This window comes from Citrus sinensis, chromosome 3, assembly GCF_022201045.2.
Source record: "Citrus sinensis cultivar Valencia sweet orange chromosome 3, DVS_A1.0, whole genome shotgun sequence".
In the NCBI taxonomy this organism is placed as follows: domain Eukaryota; kingdom Viridiplantae; phylum Streptophyta; class Magnoliopsida; order Sapindales; family Rutaceae; genus Citrus; species Citrus sinensis.
The window spans coordinates 43,803,951-43,828,302 of record NC_068558.1 but is presented as its reverse complement, the minus strand read 5'-3'; the positions used below and the strand labels follow the sequence as shown (position 1 = coordinate 43,828,302).

The window sequence follows — 24,352 nt, the reverse complement described above, 5'->3', positions numbered from 1 at the left end:
CGATAGTACTATTTTCAGAAATAATTTTTACTAAACATTTAAGTTATAGTTAAAAAATAATTGTTTAATTAATTAATACATGCACAATCATATCATTAATAATTTAAACAAAATAATAATAATAATAAATTACACAATGACAGTTTTAGTATTAGCATTAATGAAAAAAAAATTATATCGTCATTGTTTTTACATTATAATAAGCTATATATTGTAACACATAAATTAAACAAAATAATTATAAAAAAAAAAATACATGATAGACATCATGCATTAATAGTTGCTGGAGATAAATCAAATTCAACAGTATACAAGGTACTTGCAAATTACACTTATTTTATGAAAACAAGCTCTAATGACAACAATGTCAACTACGAGCCTATGCTTTAGCCGTGCAGCAAAAATGATTACAGTATGTCAACAGAGTTTGACAAAATTTCAGCATGTAGTTTCCTTACCAACACAAAGCATAAAACTGCTACTACAGAAATAGAGAACAAAAAAGATGGATAGAAGAAAAGCAAGTGCCAGGCCAAAGAAAGGATGAACTACATTTGTTTGTCCTTGAAGCTGACTGATCCCAAATGAAATTGCGAAAACCATAAGTCCAAATTAAGCCGAGAATCCATATTTCCTGCATGTGAGTTATTAAAAATGAAATTAAATACATATATAAATCATCAAAATTAACTGAGATTGCTCCCCTAAACTTAATAACCAGCAAACCCAACAATGAAACTGGTAAGCTAATAATGTGTACATTGATAATTGATGCTACTTTTAAATTTGGTGACCAGTAGTATATTTTCAATAAGGAAGTTCTAATGTGTGACCTATCTAAACAAGTAAAGTAGTAATCTAGTGAGGGTTATTCACCCAACTAAACAAACATAATTTTGTTAACAAGCTATCATCTTGAATTGCTAATTCAAATTCGACACATGTATGCATAGATGCACAAGAACAAACAGAATTTTGCACACCATTTATTATAATAATTGAGCATATTATTTTGCTTTTATTATTATTATTATTATTTTTTCATATAACCAAACACTTCTCATTCAAATTCATACGATTGTAGTCAATGCGACTATAAGTAAGAGAGCTCATACAGGAAATAAGAATTATGATCTAAGGACTTTTGAGTCAAAAAAATAATAAAAACTCCAGGAAAAATGTTCTTTCCTCTGTCGCACAATTCTCATAAAAGGCTTTCCAATCAAATTTCAATTTGAACTACTTTCATGGAGCCACCAAGCACAGAATTTAACTCATTGGATAGGTATACTAATTTCTTTTATTCTCATATTTCTCATATGAGCATCTAAATAGATATGTGTTTCATTTCTCACAAATCCAGCCAACAGCAAATCGTTCTTTTTCTAACAATCCTTAAATAAGATACAAATGCAGAGCTCAAGAGACAAACATTCTATTTGTCTAAAAAATTGAACGAATATGATTTGGGTTTAAAATAAACAAAAAGAACCACACTCACAATTTACTCAAATCGAAAAATTGAAGACTAGTACAAGCGAGCAGAGATGGGGCAGAAACGAAGCAAAGAGCAGCTGGAGCAATAGTCGAGACTAAGCAGAGATGAAGTAGCAACAGCGGAGATGGGGCAATAGTAGCAACAGAGATGGAACAACAGCCAATTTAGGGCACGGAGAGAAAGAGTTGTGACGGTGGATTGCGGTCGATGAACAAGTAACAGCCACCGAGGGGAGATAGCTGTGAAGTAGACCTAGATAAAGAAGAAGGAGAGAGAGAGATTTGTGCACGATTCAAGTGGGTTGTGGTCGAAGGAGAAGTATCAGCCACGAAGGGAGAGCTGCGACGAGATAACGAGAGGGAGGGATAAGATTTCGGGGGAGGAAGATAACTTTTAGATTTTGTTTTGGGATTTATTTTTTAATTTAATTTACAATTCGTTTGAAAACATATTTAGGGCGTTCGCAATTTTATAACTCTAAACGTGAAAATGAATTTTTTGTTTTGTAATTCATTTTTTAGATTCAAGCCACCGAACGTATATTATGTTTATACTCCCAAAACAAAAACGAACAAGGCCTTGAAAACGGTACCGAACGGGCCCAAATTAAAAATGAAAATGGTCAAACGAGACAACTCTTGGAAGGCCTGCCCAGAGTCGTAACGCCTTCTCTCTCTATATCGGCAAAAACCCTAAACCCGGAAACTCTGCAAGCTCAGGGCTCTTTACTCCGTCGGGTAATCTACTAATCTGTCTCCCTCTCTCTCTTATGATTTGTTCATGACCTCTGAACCATTTGGGTGCCATATTATTATATATTGGACATTGAATGGTTGGATTTTTTTCCCCCTAATTTATGGCCAAGCGATGCCATTCCATTTTGGGTATTCTTAATCCAATCACTTTCCAGAACAATGAGATTCTGTCTGTTTGGTGCAATTTGAATGAGATTATGTTGAGTAAATTTTATTTCTATAGAAAAAAGAAAATGGATGAAATGAATTGGGTTTTCTTTTAAAACTTTTAGAAAATTATGATAAGAATTCTGTTTGGCAGTGACACGTGCAGGTACTTCTCTAAGAATACTGATCTCTTTCTAAGTTTGAAATGGGCTGGAAAGCTGCCGAGAAACTCATCAGGCACTGGAAAATACTCAGAGGAGATAATGTGAGAATGTGGTTAACAGATTCATTATTGCTATTTATCTTATCTGGACTTTCAAATAATATGTATTTTACTCATTTTACTTACAGGTTATGATCATTAGGGGTAAGGATAAAGGCGAAACTGGTGCTATTAAGCGTGTCATTCGATCTCAAAACCGAGTCATTGTCGAGGGGAAAAATCTGGTGGGGAAAGTTGTTTACGACTCTTGCTTTGTTGCAGTTATTCTGTCATGTTATAATTCTGTCTTGGTTTCTTGTTTCCAAGAGAAGGGGAAAGTTGTCTGCCTGTGTTTAAGTTTAAGGAAGCAGTTCTCAGGATAGTACTTGTTTGACCCCAACAGAATCCTCCTATCAATTTTGGTTAAATCGTTTTTTGAACCGTTGGTTTTTGCTTTCATTATTAGACTCTGAATTTATAAGAGTTTATATTGGTTAGAACCTATGAGTTTATGACATCCTGACACTGACACACATAAATTATCACAATAGTAACTGAAGATTTGTGTTAAGTGTTAGCTTGACTTATAGCATGTTTGACTAACTATATTCCTTGTTTTGATGCTTTGCTTGTCTCCGTGATTCTAGTATTGGTCTCATTATATTGAAACATTTTATTCTGTGAAGAAATTGAACTTAGACCATTGTGTGTTTGATGCAGTGGCCTGTACACTTTAAAGCAAACTTGTGCTGATTCTTAGAGACCTCGTTGGTTTGAAGTTCTAATCTGAACATTATCCGCAAAGTGTATGTTTAATGACTCAAAAGCAAGAAAACTAAAGTAGAAATCAACACGGTGGCATCTTCTATTAAGTATGAATAAAGTTATTGTGATTGTCTCTTAATCTTTCTGGAGTCTCCTTTGATGATTTAGAGTTTCCAATGCATGCTTGTTCATTATTTGTTTATGTCCTTGCATTTAAGTGTGTGTTTTGTCCTGCCTCCAAAAATCTAAATGAATAGTTTTTATCTTGTCTAGTAATTCATGACTCCATTGATATGGATCTGTGTGCAGGTAAAAAAGCATATCAAGGGAGGAGAAGGTCATGAAGGTGGAATCTTTACAGTTGAAGCCCCAATTCATGCTTCAAATGTTCAAGTTCTTGATCCCGTTACGGGGTATAGTTGTATCTTTTTATCTAATTCAATTTCTGGTTTTAGCATCTTATGACCTAAAAAAATGATAATTGATGTTTACTCATGCAGGAAGCCTTGTAAGGTTGGAACTAAATATCTAGAAGACGGAACTAAAGTAAGAGTAGCTAGAGGTATAGGAGCATCTGGGTCCATAATTCCTCGTCCTGAGATCTTGAAGATAAGGACAACACCAAGACCTACAGTTGGTACATAACTTAAACTTATCCCCTTTTCTGTTCTTTTATCTGTAATATAAATATGAATATCTTGTCTATATTTTTGTCATATCTACTGGTTTCTTTATCATTCACTGCTTATGTTTATTACTTGTGATCTATTCTATGGGATACCATTCTTTCTGTCTGGGAGAGGTTGTATCATTGTGCATTATCATCTTTGCATACTGGAAGTCTGGAACTACCCTACAGTGAGTACCTATTGAATGGACGGTAATATTTGAAAATATTACTTTTATAAAAAGGTCTTAAGGGAATTTGCCTTTGGATGACCTGAAAATATTATTCATTAAAAGCTGAGAAAGAAAAGGGATGAAAAAAATTAGAGCAGGTTTAGTTTCCAATGTACATCATATGGAATGTATGCTCATCTTTTTGTAATTTACAATTCTCCACTACTAACCAACATCTCATCTATGAATGTTCCTTAGCTTATAGTTGCATTGTTGATCAAAATGATTAATACAATTTTTTTAACTTCTCGTAGCAATTAGTTAAATGACCAAGGACAATTCTTGATCTAGATGCATTGCTTAGGATGTAGCTTTGTTCACCTACCAAAACTTAAATGTCGGTAATACTTCTTAATCTGAAAATTTTCGTTAGGGTTTTACCTTCAGGCTGGTCCTTTCAGACCCTTCAAAATTGGAGGCATTTGCTCTATTAATAATCTCTTATGAAGTTCTATTGCTTGCATCATAGGTGTAATTTTTTAAGTCAAGAATTCACTTATATGAATATTTTCCCTCAGCATGTTCAGTGGATACAAAATACAAAATTGGAATGAACCAGTATAAAGATAGAACATTTTTCACCGATAGAATATCTTGGATAGAACCAGTATCAGCTGTTAATTGCAGAGGTCCTTATAAGTTTTCTTAAGATGAGAGATTGTTTTTGCCTGTTCTCTGATATTCATTATTCTGTCTTATTTTTGCAGCTGGTCCCAAGGATACTCCAGTGGATCTTGTGATGAAGAAGACATACGATGCTAAAAGTGGAAAGGGCATGCCGGATCTTTAAAGAACCGTGTTTAATTTATTGAGATCTTATTATATAATGGGAGATGTTGGAGAAGAATGAGTGAGCGAATATGTATGCCTAGGATCAATAATGATTTTGTATCCGTATCCTATATTTCAATCTGTTTGGCGCGTTTTACAAGTATAATTGCCCTCAAATTGATTGAATTTCACAGCTTGAATATTTTTCAGTCTACATTGTGCTCTAACCTTGTAATGACAACCGGTACTGCTGCTGCGCACCTCTGAAGCGACAGGGCCGGTTGATGCACCCTTTAACTTATCAGCCCATCGCCAAGTTGGCAAGTTGTGTTCATTTCCAGCACCTGTCATCACTTATATGCAGTTACTATGCACCTGTGAAGCAACAATGCCGATTTATACACCCCTTATCAGCCTATCACCGAGTTGTGTTCATTTCCAGCACCTTTTATCACTTACAATTCCATTGCATGGCTTCAGCAGGTTATTTATGTTGCCATGTTTAAGAGTCCTGAAAAGGACTTTCAAGCCAGCCAGCTGTAACCGATGAACGCCCATCAGTGTGAACAAAAGTAGAATCATGTATATCTCTACTAATAAGTCGCATCTTTTTTCTTTTTATTTTTTTATTTTTTCACAACTGCTACGAGCCGATATCCTTAGCAAGTTCGATCATATCACCATACAAATTAGTGCTTGTTCTTTATGCGGTGAAAGGCCTGAGCCTTTGTCTGCCGAGTTCCCTTATTTAAACAAAAGACAAAATTACTTCTAAAGCCATGCGCTGTAGGAGATAAAAGATTAAAAAATTAATTAACATAATAACACCGTAGGCATTATAGTTCGTTCTGTAATTTTTTTTTGTCAGCTAGCTACTTTGTCCGTACTGCTACGTGAAGACTCCGTCTGTATTGGAACATCGAGGTTTCCAAGAGAAAAATTTAAAACCGTACACAGCAAAAATCTTTCTGAACTTTGCTGCACGGACATAGTTGTTCCATATAGTCATCAGCAATGCTAGTGCAGTGATACGCGGCGATTGAATACTCACTGAGCTCGACACGTTGGATGGACACTCGTCTGCCTGCATGAGTTAACTATCCCATTGCCATCCAATTTTATATTTTAATATCACAGTATATAAATCAATTTCCATTCTCAATCTCTTCATCAGCAACAAATCGAAGACAGCAAGCAATTAAAGGAATCCCCAAGTGTTGTCCTGTTTATAATAATAGCTATGAATCGAAAGCTTTGTTTTACCCTTTTCACACTTTCTGTCTTAGTCCTGTGTGCTGGTTTAGCTCTGGCTACAAAAGACCCAGAGCTAAAACAGTGCAAGCATCAGTGCAGAGCCCGACAACAATACGACGAGAAGCAGAAGGAGCAATGCGCAAGGACGTGTGAAGAGTACTACAAAGAGAAGGAACAACGAGAAAGGCATCGAGAGGGAGAGAGTGAAGAAGAAAAAGAATGGGGCGGCCGCCACGAGTGGATGAACCCTGGTGAGCCTGCAGAAAAGCATCTGAGGCAGTGCCAGAGGGAATGCGATCGGCAAGAGGAGGGAGGACAACAGAGAGCGCTGTGTCGGTTTAGGTGTCAGGAGAAATATAGAAGAGAGAAAGAGGGAGAAGGAGGACAACATAACACGCAAGAGGAAGAGGAAGAGGAAGAGGGAGATGAGGAGAGGTAGTGGCAAGGGCATGAAGAAGAAGAAGAAGAAGAAGATGAGAATCCATATGTCTTTCATAAACATCACTTCAGTAGTAGAGTTACCAGCCAACATGGAAGAGTTGCTTTTCTTCCCAAGTTCACTCAAAGATCAAAGCTTCTTCGTGGCCTTGAGAAGTACCGCCTTGGCATTCTTATTGCTAATCCTCAAACATTTGTAACTCCAACCCACTTGGATGCTGATGCCGTTTTCTTTGTTTCTTGGGGTAATTTTTCTTGTTTCCACTATCTTTTTTATTGTTTACGTACTTGGGGGATGAGATGAATATATGATTTACGTTATGTTTCGTCGACTCTTTGGCTTTTTTGTAGGACAAGGAACTATCACTGTGATCCGTGAGAATAACAGAGAGAGCTACAATGTTAAACGTGGAGATATCATAAGGGTTCCTTCTGGTAATACTTTCTATGTCACCAATACAGATGATGATGAAAAACTTTACATCGTCAAATTTATTAAATCCATCAATCTTCCTGGCCAGTACGAGGTATATTATATCTTTGCTCTGTTCCCTTCCTTCCTAGTTTTTAGCATCTACATAATTGATCATAGTGGGATTTTTCATTGGCTCCTCCGAACTTTTCTCTGATGCAGGCATTCTATGGGGCGGGTGGTGAAAATCCTGAATCTTTCTTGAGGGCTTTCAGTTGGGAGATACTTGAATCCGCTTTTAAGGTAATTAATTTCTTAGTAATAAAATTAAGTTGTAACATATGCTTTTTTTTTTAATCTAATTGATGTGCATTAATTTTCCTTCCCAGACGAAAAGGGACAGCCTGGAGAGAGTATTATTCCAACAGGACCAAGGAGCCATGGTGAAAGCCAGCAAGCAACAGATTCGAGCTCTGAGCCGAAGTCAGGAAGGGCCCAGCATTTGGCCATTTGCGGGGGAATCAAGGGGCACATTCAATCTTTTCGGAAAGCGCCCTTCTCATTCAAACAACTTCGGGGAGCTCTTTGAAGCCGATTCCAACGACTTTAGGCCACTTGAAGACCTGGACATCACGGTCTCCTACGCCAACATCTCCAAGGGAGCAATGGCTGCTCCGTTCTACAACTCAAGGTCAACAAAGGTGGCGGTGGTGGTTGCAGGAGACGGGTACATTGAGATCGCATGCCCACACGTATCCAGGTCATCAAGTGAACGCCGACATCAAGGCAGCAGCACAAGAGAAGAGGGCAGCGCCACGTACCACAAAGTAAGCTCCCGGATAAGGACCGATTCAGCGTACATCGTCCCGGCAGGTCATCCTGTTGTCACAGTCGCATCACAAAACAATAATCTTGAAGTTGTCTGCTTCGAAATCAATGCGGAGGGCAACATCAGGTTCCCTCTTGCGGGGAGAAATAAGATATTCAAGGTTATGGAGAGCGAAGCTAAAGAATTGGCTTTTAACACCAGGGCCGATGAAGTGGAACGCGTGTTCGGAAACCAAGATCAAGATTGGTTCTTCAAGGGACCAAGTAGATGGCATCAACAACAGCAAGGCCGGGCTTACGAATGAGGGGAGGTGCTGAGAATAATGTTGAGGAGCACAAGTGACGAGTGAAGTTTTGTGTCCGACGACTCGACACTACTGAGTACTGACAACCAAGTGTGTTTTAGTGACCCTTTTTTCAACTCTGTGAGATAACGAATAATGTTGAACATGTATCTATTATCTATGGACATGTATATGTATAAATCGGAGATCCGGCATCATAATAAATAAATAATGAGCACTAAGCCAATGTTCTTAAAATTTTGACTTGACTCCCACAGTTCATTATTGTTGTGTTTACTTGCTGGAGTGGGAGTGAGGAGTGTGGATTCCTCCCACTCCAGCGTTTACTTACTTAAAATGGAGAGGGATTGAGAGTCCCACTCCGTAGGCCTCACTCATTTTTGGAGTGGAGAGTGGGAGTGGGACTCCCATTGGGGGAGGTGGGAGTGGGAATCCACCCCCACCTCTCCCATTTCTATCCTTTTTTTATTTTATGTTTTATAATTAATAAAATAAAATAAATAATATTATATTATATTTATTTAAATAATAATATTATATTTAACTAAATAATAATTTACATTGATTCTAAGTTAAAATTATTTTAAAATAATATTATTATATTAATAGAGAATTAATAAATATAATATTATTATATTTATTTTAAAAATAATAGTACTATATTTATTTAATAATAATAATAAATACTTTATTCTAAGAAAATATTAATTTTGTACTAAATAATATTATATTATTATTTTATATAATAATAAATTTAATATAATTATATAAAATAAAATAAAATAACATTTCATTTTATATTAAAATTACAATTAATAATTTATTGTTCATAATTAAGAATATTAATAATTATAATAAATTTACAAATATAATAAAATAAATATTATTCATTAAATATATTTTTTATTAGTTTTGTAATTAAAAATTATAATTCTTTAAATAAGGATAAAATTGTAATTTGAAACTATTTACTCCCAATTCAAGACAAAGTAAACACATAAATTGGATTCTGATCTCCATTCCATGCTTCCATTCCAGTGTAAGTAAACAACCTACTCTCACTCCCATTCCACGCTCTCAATCCTAGGATTCTCACTCCCCAAGATTCCCAATCCAATCCAAAAAGTAAACGCTACCTATAAGTTGAAGCGTCGGTGGTCTTGTGCTAATAAATATATTATGGATTTGATGACTTAACTCGGTGAGGGCTCAGGCAGCTAAAGAATCAAAAGAATATTACAGTAGGAGGATAAACATGCAGTGCGAGGATTTGATCAATGGTAAATCACACGTGTGTGAAATATACACGAGCCTTGCAAAATACTGTTTGGTGAATTCTTCCCTCCATTTTATATCGTTAGTTTTCTCCATAGCAAAGGCTGATATCGGATAAAAGAAATTTTGACTAGAGTTGCAAAGACGAGCGAGCCAAGACGTGGTGTGGTTTTCAAGAACAATAATGTTTGTAAGTGGCGATTTTTTCCCCTCCTTTCCCCCTCTCCTTTTTTTAAGATAAGACTGTAACTAACTAAAGAAATTGATTTTAACTGTAACTAATTAAAAAAATTGATATGAAAATCAGTTAGCCAATTTTTTTGGGGACATTATTGGTAGGACAAAGATTTTCTCTTAGTGTTTTTATTTTTGTTTTTTTTTCTCTCTTAACCTTTTTTTAATTTAATGAGTGGTTAAGTTTCGGTTTTAAATTTTGATGTCGATAATTCAGTTAATTTTTTTAATTTAGTTTACAATTTTTTTCATTAGATTTAGAAACTAAGAGAGAATATGGGAGAAAATTATTAGGAAAGGATCTTAATTCTCATTTGTGACAAGTTAAACTAATAATTTTATTATTATAAGCTTGTGTCATTTTTAACAGCACGATAGAAAAATATATTTTATATAAGTTGCTGATGTAAATAAAAATATGTTCACCATAAGTCTGTAGTAAAATCCATAGTATATATGAGTATCTTTCAATCAATGAATTTAAATAATATGGATAATTTGAACAAATGTGAGATTAACAATTTAAGCCTAGTTATTTCCATTTTAATCGACAACAAAAATATTGTTCTACGTATTACTTTATTGTAAGATTAAAAAGTGAGTGAGAGAGATCGTATTCTTATCTTAAACAAAAATTTAGAATCAAGGTATAAAATTTTATCATTTTGAAATTTTGATATCACGACTATGTTGACTATTAATTTGTTATAAAGGTCAAATTTTTATAATTTTTTTCTTAATTTATTTCAATATTGACAATTGAGCATACAATAATCAAGTAAAAGACATCCCAAATTAATAAAGTGGGATGCTGTTAAACCCCCCCCCCACCCCCCCCCCAAAAAAAAGACTAATGCATCAAAGGTCGTGTTCTTTATAATTTAATGAAATTAGAATTTTGTTTATTTATTTATTTTTAATAGTATCCACATTTATTCTTCTGGCATTATTTTGAAAAATCAACAAATTTGTGTTTGGTCTTCAAAATGACAATTTAGTAACGTGGAGTTAAAAGTTGTGAGAGAAAAAATTAATTTGAATGAATAACAAGGTAATTGAAAATTGTTAATTATGGATTATGGGGTTTAATAGAAATAAGAAAAGATTAGAAAAGCTAGAGGAATGTCCATGAAGGGCACTTTTGGAATTAGATGGGTGCTATTGGAATTATTTTAAATTTTAAAACATTTTTAATGGGATATTTTTAGAAGCGGGGCTTTTTTAGGAAATTTAAGTGTGTCAAAAGCTCAATCATTAAAAAAAGAAAACTGAATGACAGGCCTTGTGTCAAATGAGGCCCACGTTTCAGGCCCAAATCCGGTGCCGTATCGATCTTCCTTCGAAACCTCAGCCCAATCCCACTCCGCTCTTGAGTAGTAACCAATTTCGTTCGGGTGTTAGCATATGGAGACAGAGAGCAGAGAATAACGGATATTTTTCAGCTGCAATTCTCTTTTGGTCCGAATTGCACAGACCGCAGCGATGCTAACAGTGATGCTAACTTGACGTGAGTTTGAATTCCACACCGAAACCGTTAGGTCTTCCCAACTTATTTCCTTGTCAATTCAAGCTGCCGTGACTTGTTTGTTTCTGCATGTAAGCTTTTCTATGTTTCTTAAATGTTTGATAAATTGCCTCACTGAGAGAGGAAATAGTGATTTCAACATTTTAGCCTCAGCTGTGAAACCCTGTTGCAATTCTCCCTTTTTCTTTAGCATGGTCAGTGCTAAAAATCAATAATATAGTCATGTTTCATTTAGCGTGTTGCCTCATATTGAATGAGTCGCTGAAATTTTGACGTCGATTTGAATATGCACTTTTTATTGTAATTCAGAATGCAGATATTCTATGTTCACTGTAATTTTTTTTTTCCCATTTTGCCTGGGAGTTTATTTCTTAGTGCTTGGAATTGTTATTTATAATATCCAGCTTCATTCTCGTCTGAATGCTTCTGTCAAAGTCGGTTGTAACTTTTGTGAATGCTGTCATTTTTGCAGAGCACAGGGTTTGTAGTTGGTGTTGTTTAGAAAAATTTTATCAATGTGGAAAGTGAGGCGTCATTTCTCAGCTTCTTCTTCAGCTATACTAGGCTTATTCAATGATAGCTGTCAAAACGCTGCCTGGGTTTCTAGACACCAGATTCAGAGTGCTAGGAGTCAGTGGTTGGGATTTGAGCCCATTCTGGTCCGCTGCTATTTGACCTACTTAAATATGCAAACTGGTGTCTTGCCAAACCTGAATGAATTCACCTATCCAACTCATCCTTTTTCAAGTATGGGTGGAACAATCTTGGTTCAGGCTCGAGACCCAGCAAAATTAAGTGCGGAAATAGAAAATGCTATTAATGAGCATAGATACGGTGATGCATGGAAGTTGTATGAACAGCATATGCAGATGGATGGGTTTCCACGAAAAACACTAGTGAACAAGATTCTAACAAGTTTCGTTGAAAGCCTCGACTCCAAGTGGCTTGAGAAGGCTTATGGATTGGTGGAACAAGCTTTTGAGGAAGGTAAACAGATTCTGTTGGAAAAGGAACCTCTTATTTATCTCTCACTTGGTCTCTCTAAATGTGGTTTACCAGTTCCTGCATCAACTATTTTGAGAAAGTTGGTAGCAACAGAACAATATCCTCCTGTGACAGCCTGGTCGGCAATCTTGGCCCACATGTCGCTAACAGCTCCTGGTGCTTACCTTGCTGCTGAGTTGATTCTTGAAATAGGTTACTTATTCCAAGATGGCAGGGTGGACCCTCGTAAAAAGTGTAATGCACCTTTGATTGCTATGAAGCCTAATACTAATACTTTCAATATTGCTTTGGCTGGGTGCCTCTTGTTTGAGACAACGAGAAAAGCTGAACAGCTCCTTGATATAATGCCTCGAATTGGGGTAAAAGCAGATTCAAACTTACTGATCATCATGGCACACATATATGAGAGAAATGGGCGAAGAGAAGAGCTAAGGAAGCTTCAGAGACATATAGATGAAGCTGTTAACCTAAGTGACATTCAGTTTCGTCAGTTCTATAATTGTTTGCTTAGTTGCCATTTGAAGTTTGGGGATCTTAACTCTGCTTCCAAGATGGTTTTGGAAATGCTTCAGAGGGCAAAGGAAGCACGAAATTCTCTTGCTGCTGCCATGTTACCATTTAATGCTGTTGGGGTCAATAATAGGACACCTTCTGAGCAGAATGTGAACTGTACAAATTCAGTCGATTTAGAGAATAGCGGAATAATTGAAAACCATATCTTGTCATATGAGGACTTCACTAAAGACCGAAAATTTGTAGCTCTTGAGGCTGAGGTAAAGAGAGTGCTTCAAACTTTGTTAGGTATGTTGCAGAAGCAAGTTGAATTGATTACTACAGAGCATGGTATTCTCCAACCAACTGAAAAAATTTACATCAAATTGGTGAAGGCCTTCCTGGAAGCTGGCAAGACCAAGGAATTGACTCATTTTCTTATCAAGGCAGAGAAAGAAAATTTGCAAGTTTCGCATGATGATGCAGCCTTGGGTCATGTCATTACTTTATGCATCTCACTTGGGTGGTTAGATCAGGCGCATGACCTTCTCGATGAGATGCATTTGGCTGGGGTTAGAGCAAGTTCCTCTGTATATGCCTCGCTCTTAAAGGCATACATTGAAGCAAATCGTCCCAGAGAAGTCACAGCTCTTTTACGAGATGCTCGTAGTGCTGGGATTCAGCTTGATGCAAGCTGTTATGAAGCCTTGCTCCAATCCAAGATTGTTCAGAAAGATACTCCGGGAGCTCTCCATCTATTCAAAGAGATGAAAGAGTCTAAAATTCCAAGATCTGGACATCAAGAATTTAAGATGTTGGTCAAGGGATGTGCACAGAATCATGAAGCTGGGTTGATGGCGAAGCTCTTGCAAGAAGTCAAGGAAGGGCAGAGAATTGACTGTGGCGTTCATGATTGGAATAATGTAATCCACTTCTTTTGTAAGAAGAGGTTGATGCAAGATGCTGAGAAGGCTTTGAAGAGGATGAGGAGCCTGGGCCATCTCCCGAATGCTCAAACATTCCATTCTATGGTCACTGGATATGCGGCTATTGGGGGCAAATATACAGAGGTAACAGAGCTATGGGGTGAAATGAAATCATTTGCTTCTTCTACCTCTATGAAGTTTGATGAGGAACTTCTGGATTCTGTACTTTATACATTCGTAAGGGGTGGTTTTTTTGCTCGAGCAAATGAAGTGGTGGCTATGATGGAGGAAGGGAAGATGTTTATTGACAAGTACAAATATCGAACCCTTTTCTTGAAGTACCATAAAACACTATATAAGGGCAAAACTCCCAAATTCCAGACAGAAGCTCAACTTAAAAAGAGAGAAGCAGCCTTAGGTTTTAAGAAGTGGTTAGGCTTGTGTTGATGAAGTTTTTCAGCTACTAAATGCTTTTTAACTAGACTTGAGATGTAGAAGTCCTTTAGAGACTGACTTAAACTATGCAACACCATCTACTGTTTTTTAGCTTTAGGAATGGCATGTACATATTGTGAATTGAGAAAGATAGGAGTGACAGTAGGGAGTTTTAGAATTCATTTATTAGTTAACAAGGTTTTTTGGAGTGATACAAGAAGTTTTGTGTGGAATTCATGTGTTGATAGTAGAATTATGAATGAAATGCTAGTGGTAATGGTCACTGTCAGGGGCAGAGTGAAAATTTCTTGAAGGGTGTTATGTTTGCAAGAAGAAAATGCTTGAGAAAGACAACTTTATTTATGGGTATGTTTTCATTTTGTTTATCTGTGACTGATTGTTCGTGTATTTTTTTTTTTCACTTTTTTATACTTTAGGAATACTGTTTGGCTACTGAGGAATACATTAAAGTTAAGAATTTATTTTTTATCTTTTTAATTGTTAATTATTATGTCATATTGCGAGATCTGGTAACTGAGTTACAGTATAATCTGATTCGACAATAACTGCATTATACTTTTCTTTTTTCTTTTTTTTTTCCAAATCTTATTGGTAATTAGTTTTTTACTTGACGCCCCTGCATAATACATTTATTATTTTCTTTTGATCTTTACCCTGTTGCTGAGATTGGGTGGTAAATATCATGTTTACTATTGTGGTGATTGTGATTCAATGGAAATGATTGCAGTAACCTTATTTATCCAATCGGTAGGCATATTTAGAAACAGAAGATTGTTATTGAGGTTCTATATACTGTCTTTAACTTATTGCGAATTTGTTCGAGCTGAAATTAGTGAAGTTGTAACTTCTTTCTCTTTTATTTTGCTTAATTGTAGAGCTGTCTTTAGCCTTCTAAATCAGTTGATTGTAGAAGTAATGCAAAATGTTTATGCCTTGCAGTAATGAAAGCTTTATCTCATTGTTCCTATTTCTTCAGCATTTAATTTCTAAAAGTTAGCACATGTTGACATAGCGGGATTTACAATCGATCCGCCAATGCAGATTTTGCGTGGATGTTGCTGCTCTGAGTGCCGCAGCAAACAGACTCTGATTTACAAAGCATTGGAGAGGGCCATTACACAATTTGGGTTTTGATTGGTGACGCACACAGCTGCACAGTTCCAGATTATTCCAATTTTGATGTGTATAGCTGCCACTTGTCAAGATTGGCTTGCACTTCTGCATAGAATGGGTATCCTTTATGCTTTACATTTGAATTCTTGGGTTCTTCTTCGTGTCATGCTTCAAAGATCAGGCATGCCCTTTCACAGATTTTGGCATCATATGCCTTCTCCCTAATGGCGTATCCTTGGGACCCGTCCTGCATAAATGATGCCAGAATAAGTATGTTGGATAAGCCTGGGTGGATGAATAATAATTTTGTGCGTGTATCCTATATTTCAATCTATTGGGCACATGTCGCCACTGGAATCCCTCCACATTGATTGAATAATATTATCTCAATCTATAGTGGGCTCTCACATTGCAAATGACCACGGATGCTGCTGCCACGTAGTCGTGGAGTAACGATGGATCATATCACACGGACGGTATGATCCTTAAACCGATGCCATTCCAGCATGCCATTAATATTAATTTAAATATCTAGTCGTCAGTTTAAGATCATACATATTCAATGACAATATATGTATAATTTTTTCTTTCAGATAATTTTGCCCGTTTTAAAGATTTTCTGAAAATTATATGCCATTATAATGATTCATGGTATATGGGATAATGAATTTTTACAATTTTATGCCCCTGTGCTTTGGATTGAAAACTTTGAGAGAATTGTTTTCGATGAGCAGCATTCTATTTTTTAAACCCAAGGGCAAAGACTGGACTAATTTACTCGATTACTTAATTAAGTAATCATGCCCCGGGACCCACAGTATCCTATAAGTACGCGCCATCAAGTGTAATATAAAAGCAGAAACACTATACACAACACTCATTCACAGCTTGCCGTACAACACTCGGTCACTTTCTCGACTTGCTCCCCCAAAATATTTCTTAAATCCATAACCCTAATCTCGAATTCCCATTCCCTCCTCTCGCTTCTTAAATCATTTGAGCATGCAAGTGAAGCGCTCCCGCGACGCGCACTCGGCCAGCTTCGACGAAGCCGGCCTCCTCGGAATTCTAAACCAGTCATCAACGACGCAGCCTTTGGAGCTCCGCCGGACACTGAAGAATCGGCCTCCGTCTCCGAAGAGAGAGCGGCCTCCGTCGGGGCTTCTCACAGCGTCTTCCCCTGAGTCACTGAGGGAGAGTGGTTGTGGTTATGGTCATAGTCACGCTCACGGCCAGGGGCAGAGTGGGAATTTCCTCGAGAGGTGTTACGTTTGCAAGAAGAAAATGCTTGAGAAAGACGTCTTTATGTATGGGTATGGTTTCGTTTCATTCATCTACGTCTCTGATTACTTGTTTATGTTTTACTCTTCTTCTCTTTTAATTCGTTAGACTCTGTTTGGCTGCTGAGAAATGACCATAAAATAATGCAATACAATATTTATTTGTTCTCGCTCTTTTTTTTTTATTAAATCTATTTTACTAACCTGATGTGCTTAGAGTTACAATATAATCTGATTCGATCATAACTGCGTTCTACATTTTTGTCGTGAGTCCTTGATGGCAATTGTTTTTCAACTTTAGGCAGTTCTTGAGCTAGGAAAGTAATTATAACATTTTACTATTCTGATGTTTTGATTGAATGGAATTAGATTTAAAAACGTTTTTTGTTTAATTTGTAGGCACTTTTAGAAACAAATGGTTGTTATTGAGGTTCTATTTATTGTCTTTAGTTTTTGTACTTTTGCTTGGTTTGAAATTACTTAAGTTGTAATTTCTCTCTTTTTTTGTGATTGATTATTTGGCAGTCTTTAGCCTCAGGTTCTTTTCAGTACAAAATGTTATCCCTGTTTTTTTCATCTTTCAATTTGGAAAACTTAGGGCATGTCAACATGATTCTCACTTTATGTGGCAATGCAGACCGATGAGAGGATTTTGCTCCCCTGACTGTCGCAGCAAACAGATCCTGATTGACAATGCACTGGAGAGGATCGTTAAACAACCAAGAGGATCAGGGACTGGGAGCAGTGGATGAACGAGATGAAGGATCATTCAGGTTTTCATTAGTGAATCATGCAGCTGCACAGTTTCAGATAGGAGTAGTCATTATTCTAATTTTGATGTGCATAGCTGTCAGTTTTTGATATCAGCTTGCACTTCTGCATAGAATGGGCATCCTTTACACTTTCCAATTGAATCAGCATAGAAAATATGCCGTTAGGTTGTGTATAGTTGCAGTACTCTGTTTTTGGGATTCATAATACGGTTGCAAAATTGAAGATTTACTTAGTAGTTGTGTTTCAGAATTTGGTTAACATGCATTTGATGCCATTTCTTCATATATGGTTCACAATTTATAGATTGGTCCCTCTTCTTCATATATGCTTCACAATTTATAGATTGGTCCCTCTTCTTCATATATGCTTCACAATTTATAGATTGGTCCCTCTGAAAATTGCAAGTGGTAAACTAATTCTAACAAATTTTTAAACATGATGGGGTCTTGATTCATAATTATTTGGGCTAAGTGTTTGATTGACCATTCTCGTTCACATAATGTTCTCGACAAAGTGTTGTCACCAACACAAGACTATGATTGTTTGGGCCAAGTGTTTGATTGACCATTCGCATAATGTTCTTGATTAAGTGTTGTCACCCACACAAGACTAGAATTTAGATTTGCTAGCCAAACCCTGATTGCAACCTTGAAATGTCTCTCTCTAGCTTCTTTGGTTTTTAGATCTTCATATATTCTATATAACCATGAACATGTTGGCATGTTAATGTACTAGCCTAAGAAGAAATGTTACTCTGATTTGTGCCGGAGATCAATTTACATATAGATCTTCTAGCATTCCTTAGCATGTTAGATTCTTGATAAGTTGATTTGCATTTGATCTTTAGTTGTATTTGATGGGCCAAATTCATTAGTTGTTTGGACTTATAAAATAGTACCTTTTTCCGTATTTTGATGAAAACTCGAGTGAACGCCTCCTGGTTGTGGACATTTTTGTATTTTACAAGCTATAAGAAACTAGCATCATCTTAGCCAAATAAGAGGGCAAAAGTTTGTATTGAGCATAAAGAAGAGAGGCCGGTTGATTGAACTCTATATTGTAAAGATTACCGAAGAATTTTTACTTTAAGCACACCGATATGAGATGAGGAAGTAAATAGAAAATAATGTACTCAAGTGTAGAGGATTAATGTTTCGGCAATCCAAAATTATGCAAGGAAATTTTACAACTTGTTGGTATAACATTTACGCAGGTGTAAAAGTTGTAAATTAGCCAAATCTTGTTTCGTAACTTATGGCCGTACTTTTTCCATTAGAGATCTGAATTTTGAGAATCTTGGTTTAGCCTACATCTGCCCTCCATAATGAAAGGGAGATTGCTTGTACATTTAACAGGGAAGGGCGGTTTCACAGCAGCGCAAGCAATTCGGCCGTCTTCTTTTGTGACTTGTTAAGGCCTCTGGTTGGCCCAATTACTCCAAGCTTCCTGTTATATGGACTTGTACGGCTTTACGCTTTTGGGCTTAGGCTGGATCCACTATGGACAACACGTCTGAAGCCCGATAGACACCCGGAAAACAATTTTCGATTTTCAATTACCTGCACCAGAGCGAGGTATTGGAATATTCTTTTTTTTTTTTTCGCTTTTTCCCCTTAAATCTTTCGCCAATCAGAGATAATAAATAATGTTGAAAAAAACTATGTAAAATTTTGGGGTTTCTCTTCTATTAAACAAGGATGACTCTTATCATTATTAGAAGAAGAAGGAGGAGGAGGTTGTAATTAAATAAGGCAAATGCTATGTTACAATTAATGTAACATAGGGGTTCCCATTAAATAAATATGGACGTGGCGACTGGAGCTGGTGGAGATTCGTATTAACCTCTTTGACATAAATGGCACCTGCTCTACTCACGCGAACCATGATATCACGCTTTAGTCAAACTCAGTCACTCAGCACAATGACGAAGAAAAAGAAGAAGCAGCAACGGAATCTCTTTTATTAATTTACTCTTGTGCTTTAAACTCCCCATGCAAAAACTAATTAATGCTGCGTTTACTTTTTGGATTGGAGTGGGAATCCTGAGGAGTAGGAATCCTTGGATTAGAAGTGTGGAATGGGAGTGTGAGTATGTTGTTTACTTACACTAGAATGGAAGCATGGAATAGAGATCAGAATCCATTTTATGTGTTTACTTTGTCTTGGATTGGGAGTAAATAGTTTCAAATTACAATTTTATCCTTATTTAAAGAATTATAGTTTTTAATTACAAAACTAATAAAAAATATATTTAATGAATAATATTTATTTTATTATATTTATAAATTTATTATAATTATTAATATTCTTAATTATGAACAATAAATTATTAATTTTAATATAAAATGAAACCTTATTTTATTTTATTTTATATAATTATATTAAATTTATTATTATATAAAATAATAATATAATATTATTTAGTACAAAATTAATATTTTCTTAGAATAAACTATTTATTATTATTATTATTAAATAAATATAGTACTATTATTTTTAAAATAAATATAATAATATTATATTTATTAATTCTCTATTAATGTAATAGTATTATTTTAAAATAATTTTAACTTAGAATCAATGTAAATTATTATTTAGTTAAATATAATATTATTATTCAAATAAATATTATTTATTTTATTTTATTAATTATAAAATATTAAATTAAATTAAATTAAATGAAAGGGTAAAAAGGGGAGAGGTGGGAGTGGATTCCCACTCCCACCTCCTCCAATGGGAGTCCCACTCCCACTCCCCACTCCAAAAATGAGTGGGGCTCACGGAGTCACCTCCTCCAATGGGAGTCCCACTCCCACTCCCCACTCCAAAAATGAGTGGGGCTCACGGAGTGGGATTCCCAATTCGTGGCCATATTAAGCAAGTAAACGCTGGAGTGAGAGGAATCCACACTCCTCACTCCAACTCCAGCAAGTAAACACAACCTAAAACACAACCTTCGAGCTCGTGTGTGTGCATGCCTGTCAATCTGAGTTCGCAACTGATAGCTTATTTAACAAGCAAAAGTAAATCAAATTGATACATGATCCCTGTCACTTTGCTGTGACCTCACCTCAGCATAATCAATGCTTTATTTAGTAAAACCTGACGACATGTTTTCGAAAAATAATTTATTATTTATATTCTATATACCCTCTTCCAGATTCTATAGCTGGCCAGGTTTAGTGCCATTTCCATGCTAGAAATTATGCTTTTACTTCACCTAAATAAGTTTCCAAGCGTGCGTCATGCTTTGCTAATTACTGAGATGACGGTGGATGCATTGTCGTGTTCTGTTATTTCAATTCTTCAAGCGACGAGATGACAGCGCGCGTCATAACTCAGAATTGCGAACCAATTAGGAAATGAATTGCTTTCAAGTTTTCAACTCACCCCTAGACACTAGACATGGATGTGGAATTGTAGACTGATTCTTCCATGCAGAAGTTTGCACACATCGATATCATTACACAAAACTATGTTCCGCATGTGACAATTTAATTAATCTTCATTAAACCAACACTGCACGTTCGGGTCTGAACAAGCCATTTGCGTGCTTCAGTTTAAAGTGCATTGCAGGAAGTGAAGTGGGTCTTAAATTCAAACTGGGCCCGTATAGATGGATGGAGCCTGGAGGAGCAAACTGGCTGCGCCATTAAATTCGCCCGGTACTGGTCAAACTACACATTTAACCATTTAGTGCAGTAGAAAGTAAAGAAACCCTCTGCCACGTCAGTCGTCAGAGATCAACGTAAGCGACGGGTACGGATGACTCAGAGGTGAGCTCGTGTTGTCCAAGGCCGACGTCATATGACGGAGAATCTGATCATCAAATAACACTTCGACACGTGGCTGACTCACTGCCCACGTCCTGCCAAAAGCCAAATTCGGTGCATTCCTGCATCGCTGATTGAATAAAGGCCATTTATATTGACGCATTTTGTAATTTATTTATAAACAACCAAAAAAAAAAAAAAATGAAGAAACACGCCAAATCTATTAATGTTTTTTTCGTTGTAACAAATTGTAATTTGATTGAAGATTTGGTGCATGATGGAACCCTTTCGTAATGTCCCACCCACTCCAGAATAATTGTTGAACGTTGGTCTCCTAAGTAGGCAACTTATCTCTTACAATGCATGTGAGTCCTACTACTAACAACAGTAAGAGATAAAAAGTTGTGGTTATTATATATCTGATATGCATATGAAATATATTATAATTAATTCCCCCATGTATATATTTCATATTTGTTGTCTTTGATTAGTCGGCAGATTATGGACCTTCGGTTATATTAAATATAATATTAATGCTAGATTTTTAGGGGACGATTAACCGTTTAACCATGTGGACCGATGATACTTGAGCCATGTTAGGTTAGGTTAGGTTGGTTGTACTGCAAGCATGCATTTCATTTATTCTTGTTTATAGCCCCCAGCGATCGTTTTCAGATTTGGAGCTAGCCCCCGGCATGTGAATTGTGAATTAGAGGATCAGCAGGCTAGCTTGAACTCTAGCAACTTCCAAAATACTTAGGGCGACTGATGAAGACCTCCATTAGTTCTAATTACCGTCAGTTTATCTCTGGAATCACAAATGGTCAATGGCTAATAACATCTATGCAATTTTTTATTTTTAAAAAAAAAGCACTAAACTATTGTAAGTAACAAAACCTGCTGGCTCTTATTGTTGTTTATGATCCCCTTCATGGAGTATGGGCATAGCATACTTGTAATGGGCTAACGGCTTGGATATTTTAGTCATAGCAACTTGTGGAGATAGCAACATAGGCACGAACGGAACAGCAGATTCTGGGTATCTCATCAAATTTGGCTGCAACTGTACGTGCCATTCAGCTAGTTTCAAGGACACAAGCAAACACTAAAGTAACGCTGGATAAAAACTCATATAGGTGTGTCTTTTTGTAATGGGTTTGCTCAGATTTCACCTCTAGAAAAGTTTAAGTCATTTTTGCCGTCAGTGCATGGCCAAATATGCTATACTACATGCACCTAGGTTTCGATTCACGCTGGAAATTAACTGCAAGTTTCTCATATGACCTTGGACAGTGGTCAAATTAATAGTTAGGCTGGTTAAGTTTTTTGGGAGGCAAGCCAATATGGAGCTTTCATATTCTCTTTTCTTTTTGGCTTCTTCATCAGATCAAATCTGTCTTGGAAGCTGCACTAGTGACCTTCTCTAAAGCAAATAAATTGTATTTGGTTTGCCTCATTTAACAGAAACCAATGTGCCAATCCCCATCCCCACTTGGATTTTCTGTCTCCTCCTTTACTATTACCTTAACCAAAGCAAACCCGATCTAAATCTTACTACTATTTGAAAAGAAAAAGTTGATAATTTATATCAAATTACTTTAACCATTTTTAGTTCTCCTCGGTATATATTAAGATATTATCATTTTTAATCCACTACTTTTGTAATATGGAAGTTCTAACAATCGGGACAGAGTTAATAGATATTTAGTAAACATCACTAGTTCTAGTTGTATCATAAAACAAAAGTTATTTGTAATCATTCTTAGAGATTATCTTTTAAATAAACAACCACATTCTACATATGGGGAACAATCGCAGATCTTGAGTAATATTAAGCTAATTTTTAATAAATAATTTAATTAGCCTTCAACAGGTTGAGCCCACATGCATCATCAGCCAGTTTGGGACCATTGAATTCAACGTATCAAATAAAGCTGGCACGTTAAAAAGGGTATTAGAAATGGCCGGCCACCCAAAGGCCCCCATTCAATAGATTCACCTTTTCTAAACTTACCTTAGTTGTCTATTTTCTGTCTTTATCACAATTTTTTTTAACATAATCTATTTGATCAAATCACAAGCCAACCTCTTTAAATAATAAAAAGAGACGCATCATCCCATCTAATCAAATCTATGGTAATCATTTTTCAATGTACAAACAAAATCAATGTTCCCTTATAAGAAACAAAACGAAACGACGACAAAGGAAACAAGCATTTGGTCCTAGATTGAAACTGGATCAACCTTTACAAACATATTATTAGTCAATTAAAAAAACACTAGTGAAGCTTGCCCGAACTATGTCGCAATGTTTTGCTTCCCGTGGCGTCACTTTAATTACTGTGCTTAGAAGGAAATGGGTTACTAGAACAATTTTATTCCTGATTTAATTTATGCATCAGCTGGGTGCATGTATATGTAAAACTGGAATAAAAAGAGAAGACAGTCAAGTCTGAATGTCTGATCGGTGACCACCAAAGAGAAAGAGGAAACTTGTGTGATTTAGATCACATAAAAGAAAGTGACTGGAAAATTTACAATAAATAATTCGTATGGTAAACAAACAAATTAGAGATACTGTATTGCTTGCAATTAAAGGAGCAAAATCTATAGTGCTTACATATACAAAGGAATTAATGGAAGAGCATGACTATGCCCGGGTCCCCATGCAAAAAAGTCACGTCCGTTCGGATCCAGGCTCGCTTTATGGGATTCTCCATCTCAAGTCTCAACTTGCAAACGTACAGACATGTCGATGTGGTTTTAAATCTTGGTCGTCTGATCCGATCAGAATCTCATCAGATCACAGAGCCCCTTACTCCATTGCTTGCGAGCCGTGGCCTGTGGGTGTGCACACTCATATCTTTACAGTGTGTTTCTTAGAGATTCGTGCAATAAATCGAACAGATCTTGCTACTCGGTCTCAATTGCTAATATCCTAACTATCTCATACCTGCCATCCACATTGTTTCCACAGTACTGATTTGCCAGCGCTTATCTGTTTCATAAGAAAACCAAATTGATTCGAAAAGCTAACGTGCAACAAACACGAAGACTGTGATCTGGAAAATGAATTATATAGTTTTTTTTTTTTAACTTTGAATTGTGCACAGTCACAGTACAACTAGAAGCAAAAATAAATTAGAGAAAATCTAGAAAATTGATATAATAAATTAAAGCAATTCCTAAGATTAAAAATAAATAATAAATTAGTGAGTCAAGTG

At 36.1% G+C, this 24,352-nt stretch overlaps 3 protein-coding genes and 1 long non-coding RNA gene across 10 annotated transcripts; 3 read left to right on the top strand and 1 right to left on the bottom strand.

The window, feature by feature from the left end:
- Positions 1–266: 266 nt before the first annotated feature.
- On the bottom strand, positions 267–1,929 carry LOC102631251 (uncharacterized). Its single transcript, XR_370850.4, has 2 exons — positions 1,502–1,929; positions 267–634 (listed from the first exon to the last, which is right to left on the bottom strand). It is a non-coding gene; the product is annotated as an uncharacterized LOC102631251 (long non-coding RNA).
- Positions 1,930–2,081: 152 nt separating this feature from the next.
- On the top strand, positions 2,082–5,252 carry LOC102630763 (uncharacterized). 2 transcript variants are annotated; one of them, XM_006479626.4, is made up of 6 exons: positions 2,082–2,235; positions 2,555–2,665; positions 2,752–2,847; positions 3,677–3,780; positions 3,868–4,004; positions 4,975–5,252. In XM_006479626.4, exons 2-6 carry the CDS (start codon positions 2,606–2,608, stop codon positions 5,055–5,057), a joined length of 480 nt encoding a protein of 159 aa, XP_006479689.2. In that variant the 5' UTR covers positions 2,082–2,235; positions 2,555–2,605; the 3' UTR covers positions 5,058–5,252. The 2 variants fall into 2 exon arrangements, with proteins under 2 accessions (XP_006479689.2, XP_006479690.2); XM_006479627.4 differs by having other exon boundaries at positions 2,088–2,235; positions 2,567–2,665.
- Positions 5,253–6,197: 945 nt separating this feature from the next.
- Positions 6,198–8,496, top strand: LOC102619117 (vicilin Pis v 3.0101). The gene is given in 4 exon segments (XM_015530737.3): positions 6,198–6,975; positions 7,082–7,257; positions 7,365–7,445; positions 7,532–8,496. Coding segments are annotated over 4 exon segments (1,698 nt in total). The 5' UTR covers positions 6,198–6,278; the 3' UTR covers positions 8,276–8,496.
- A 2,662-nt stretch (positions 8,497–11,158) lies between these two features.
- LOC112495487 (pentatricopeptide repeat-containing protein At1g03100, mitochondrial) lies at positions 11,159–17,678 on the top strand. Of its 6 annotated transcripts, none has more exons than XR_008053245.1 (5): positions 11,160–11,380; positions 11,782–14,533; positions 15,230–15,777; positions 16,036–16,614; positions 17,219–17,678. XR_008053245.1 is itself a non-coding variant. In XM_052437555.1 (2 exons), the coding sequence occupies exon 2, from the start codon at positions 11,825–11,827 to the stop codon at positions 14,177–14,179; it is 2,355 nt and encodes a 784-aa protein (XP_052293515.1). In that variant the 5' UTR covers positions 11,160–11,380; positions 11,782–11,824; the 3' UTR covers positions 14,180–14,658. The 6 variants fall into 6 exon arrangements, 1 of the variants encoding a protein (XP_052293515.1); XR_003065443.2 differs by having other exon boundaries at positions 15,895–16,614; XR_003065444.2 differs by having other exon boundaries at positions 11,159–11,380; positions 11,782–13,876; positions 15,230–16,614.
- Positions 17,679–24,352: the final 6,674 nt, after the last annotated feature.

Coding starts and splice junctions, on each gene's coding strand:
- LOC102630763 (XM_006479626.4), top strand. CDS start 2,606: ATGGGCTGGAAAGCTGCCGAGAAACTCATCAGGCACTGGAAAATACTC. Junction 2,666..2,751: donor AAATACTCAGAGGAGATAAT/GTGAGAATGTGG, acceptor TTTTACTTACAG/GTTATGATCATTAGGGGTAA. Junction 2,848..3,676: donor TTGTCGAGGGGAAAAATCTG/GTGGGGAAAGTT, acceptor ATCTGTGTGCAG/GTAAAAAAGCATATCAAGGG.
- LOC112495487 (XM_052437555.1), top strand. CDS start 11,825: ATGTGGAAAGTGAGGCGTCATTTCTCAGCTTCTTCTTCAGCTATACTA.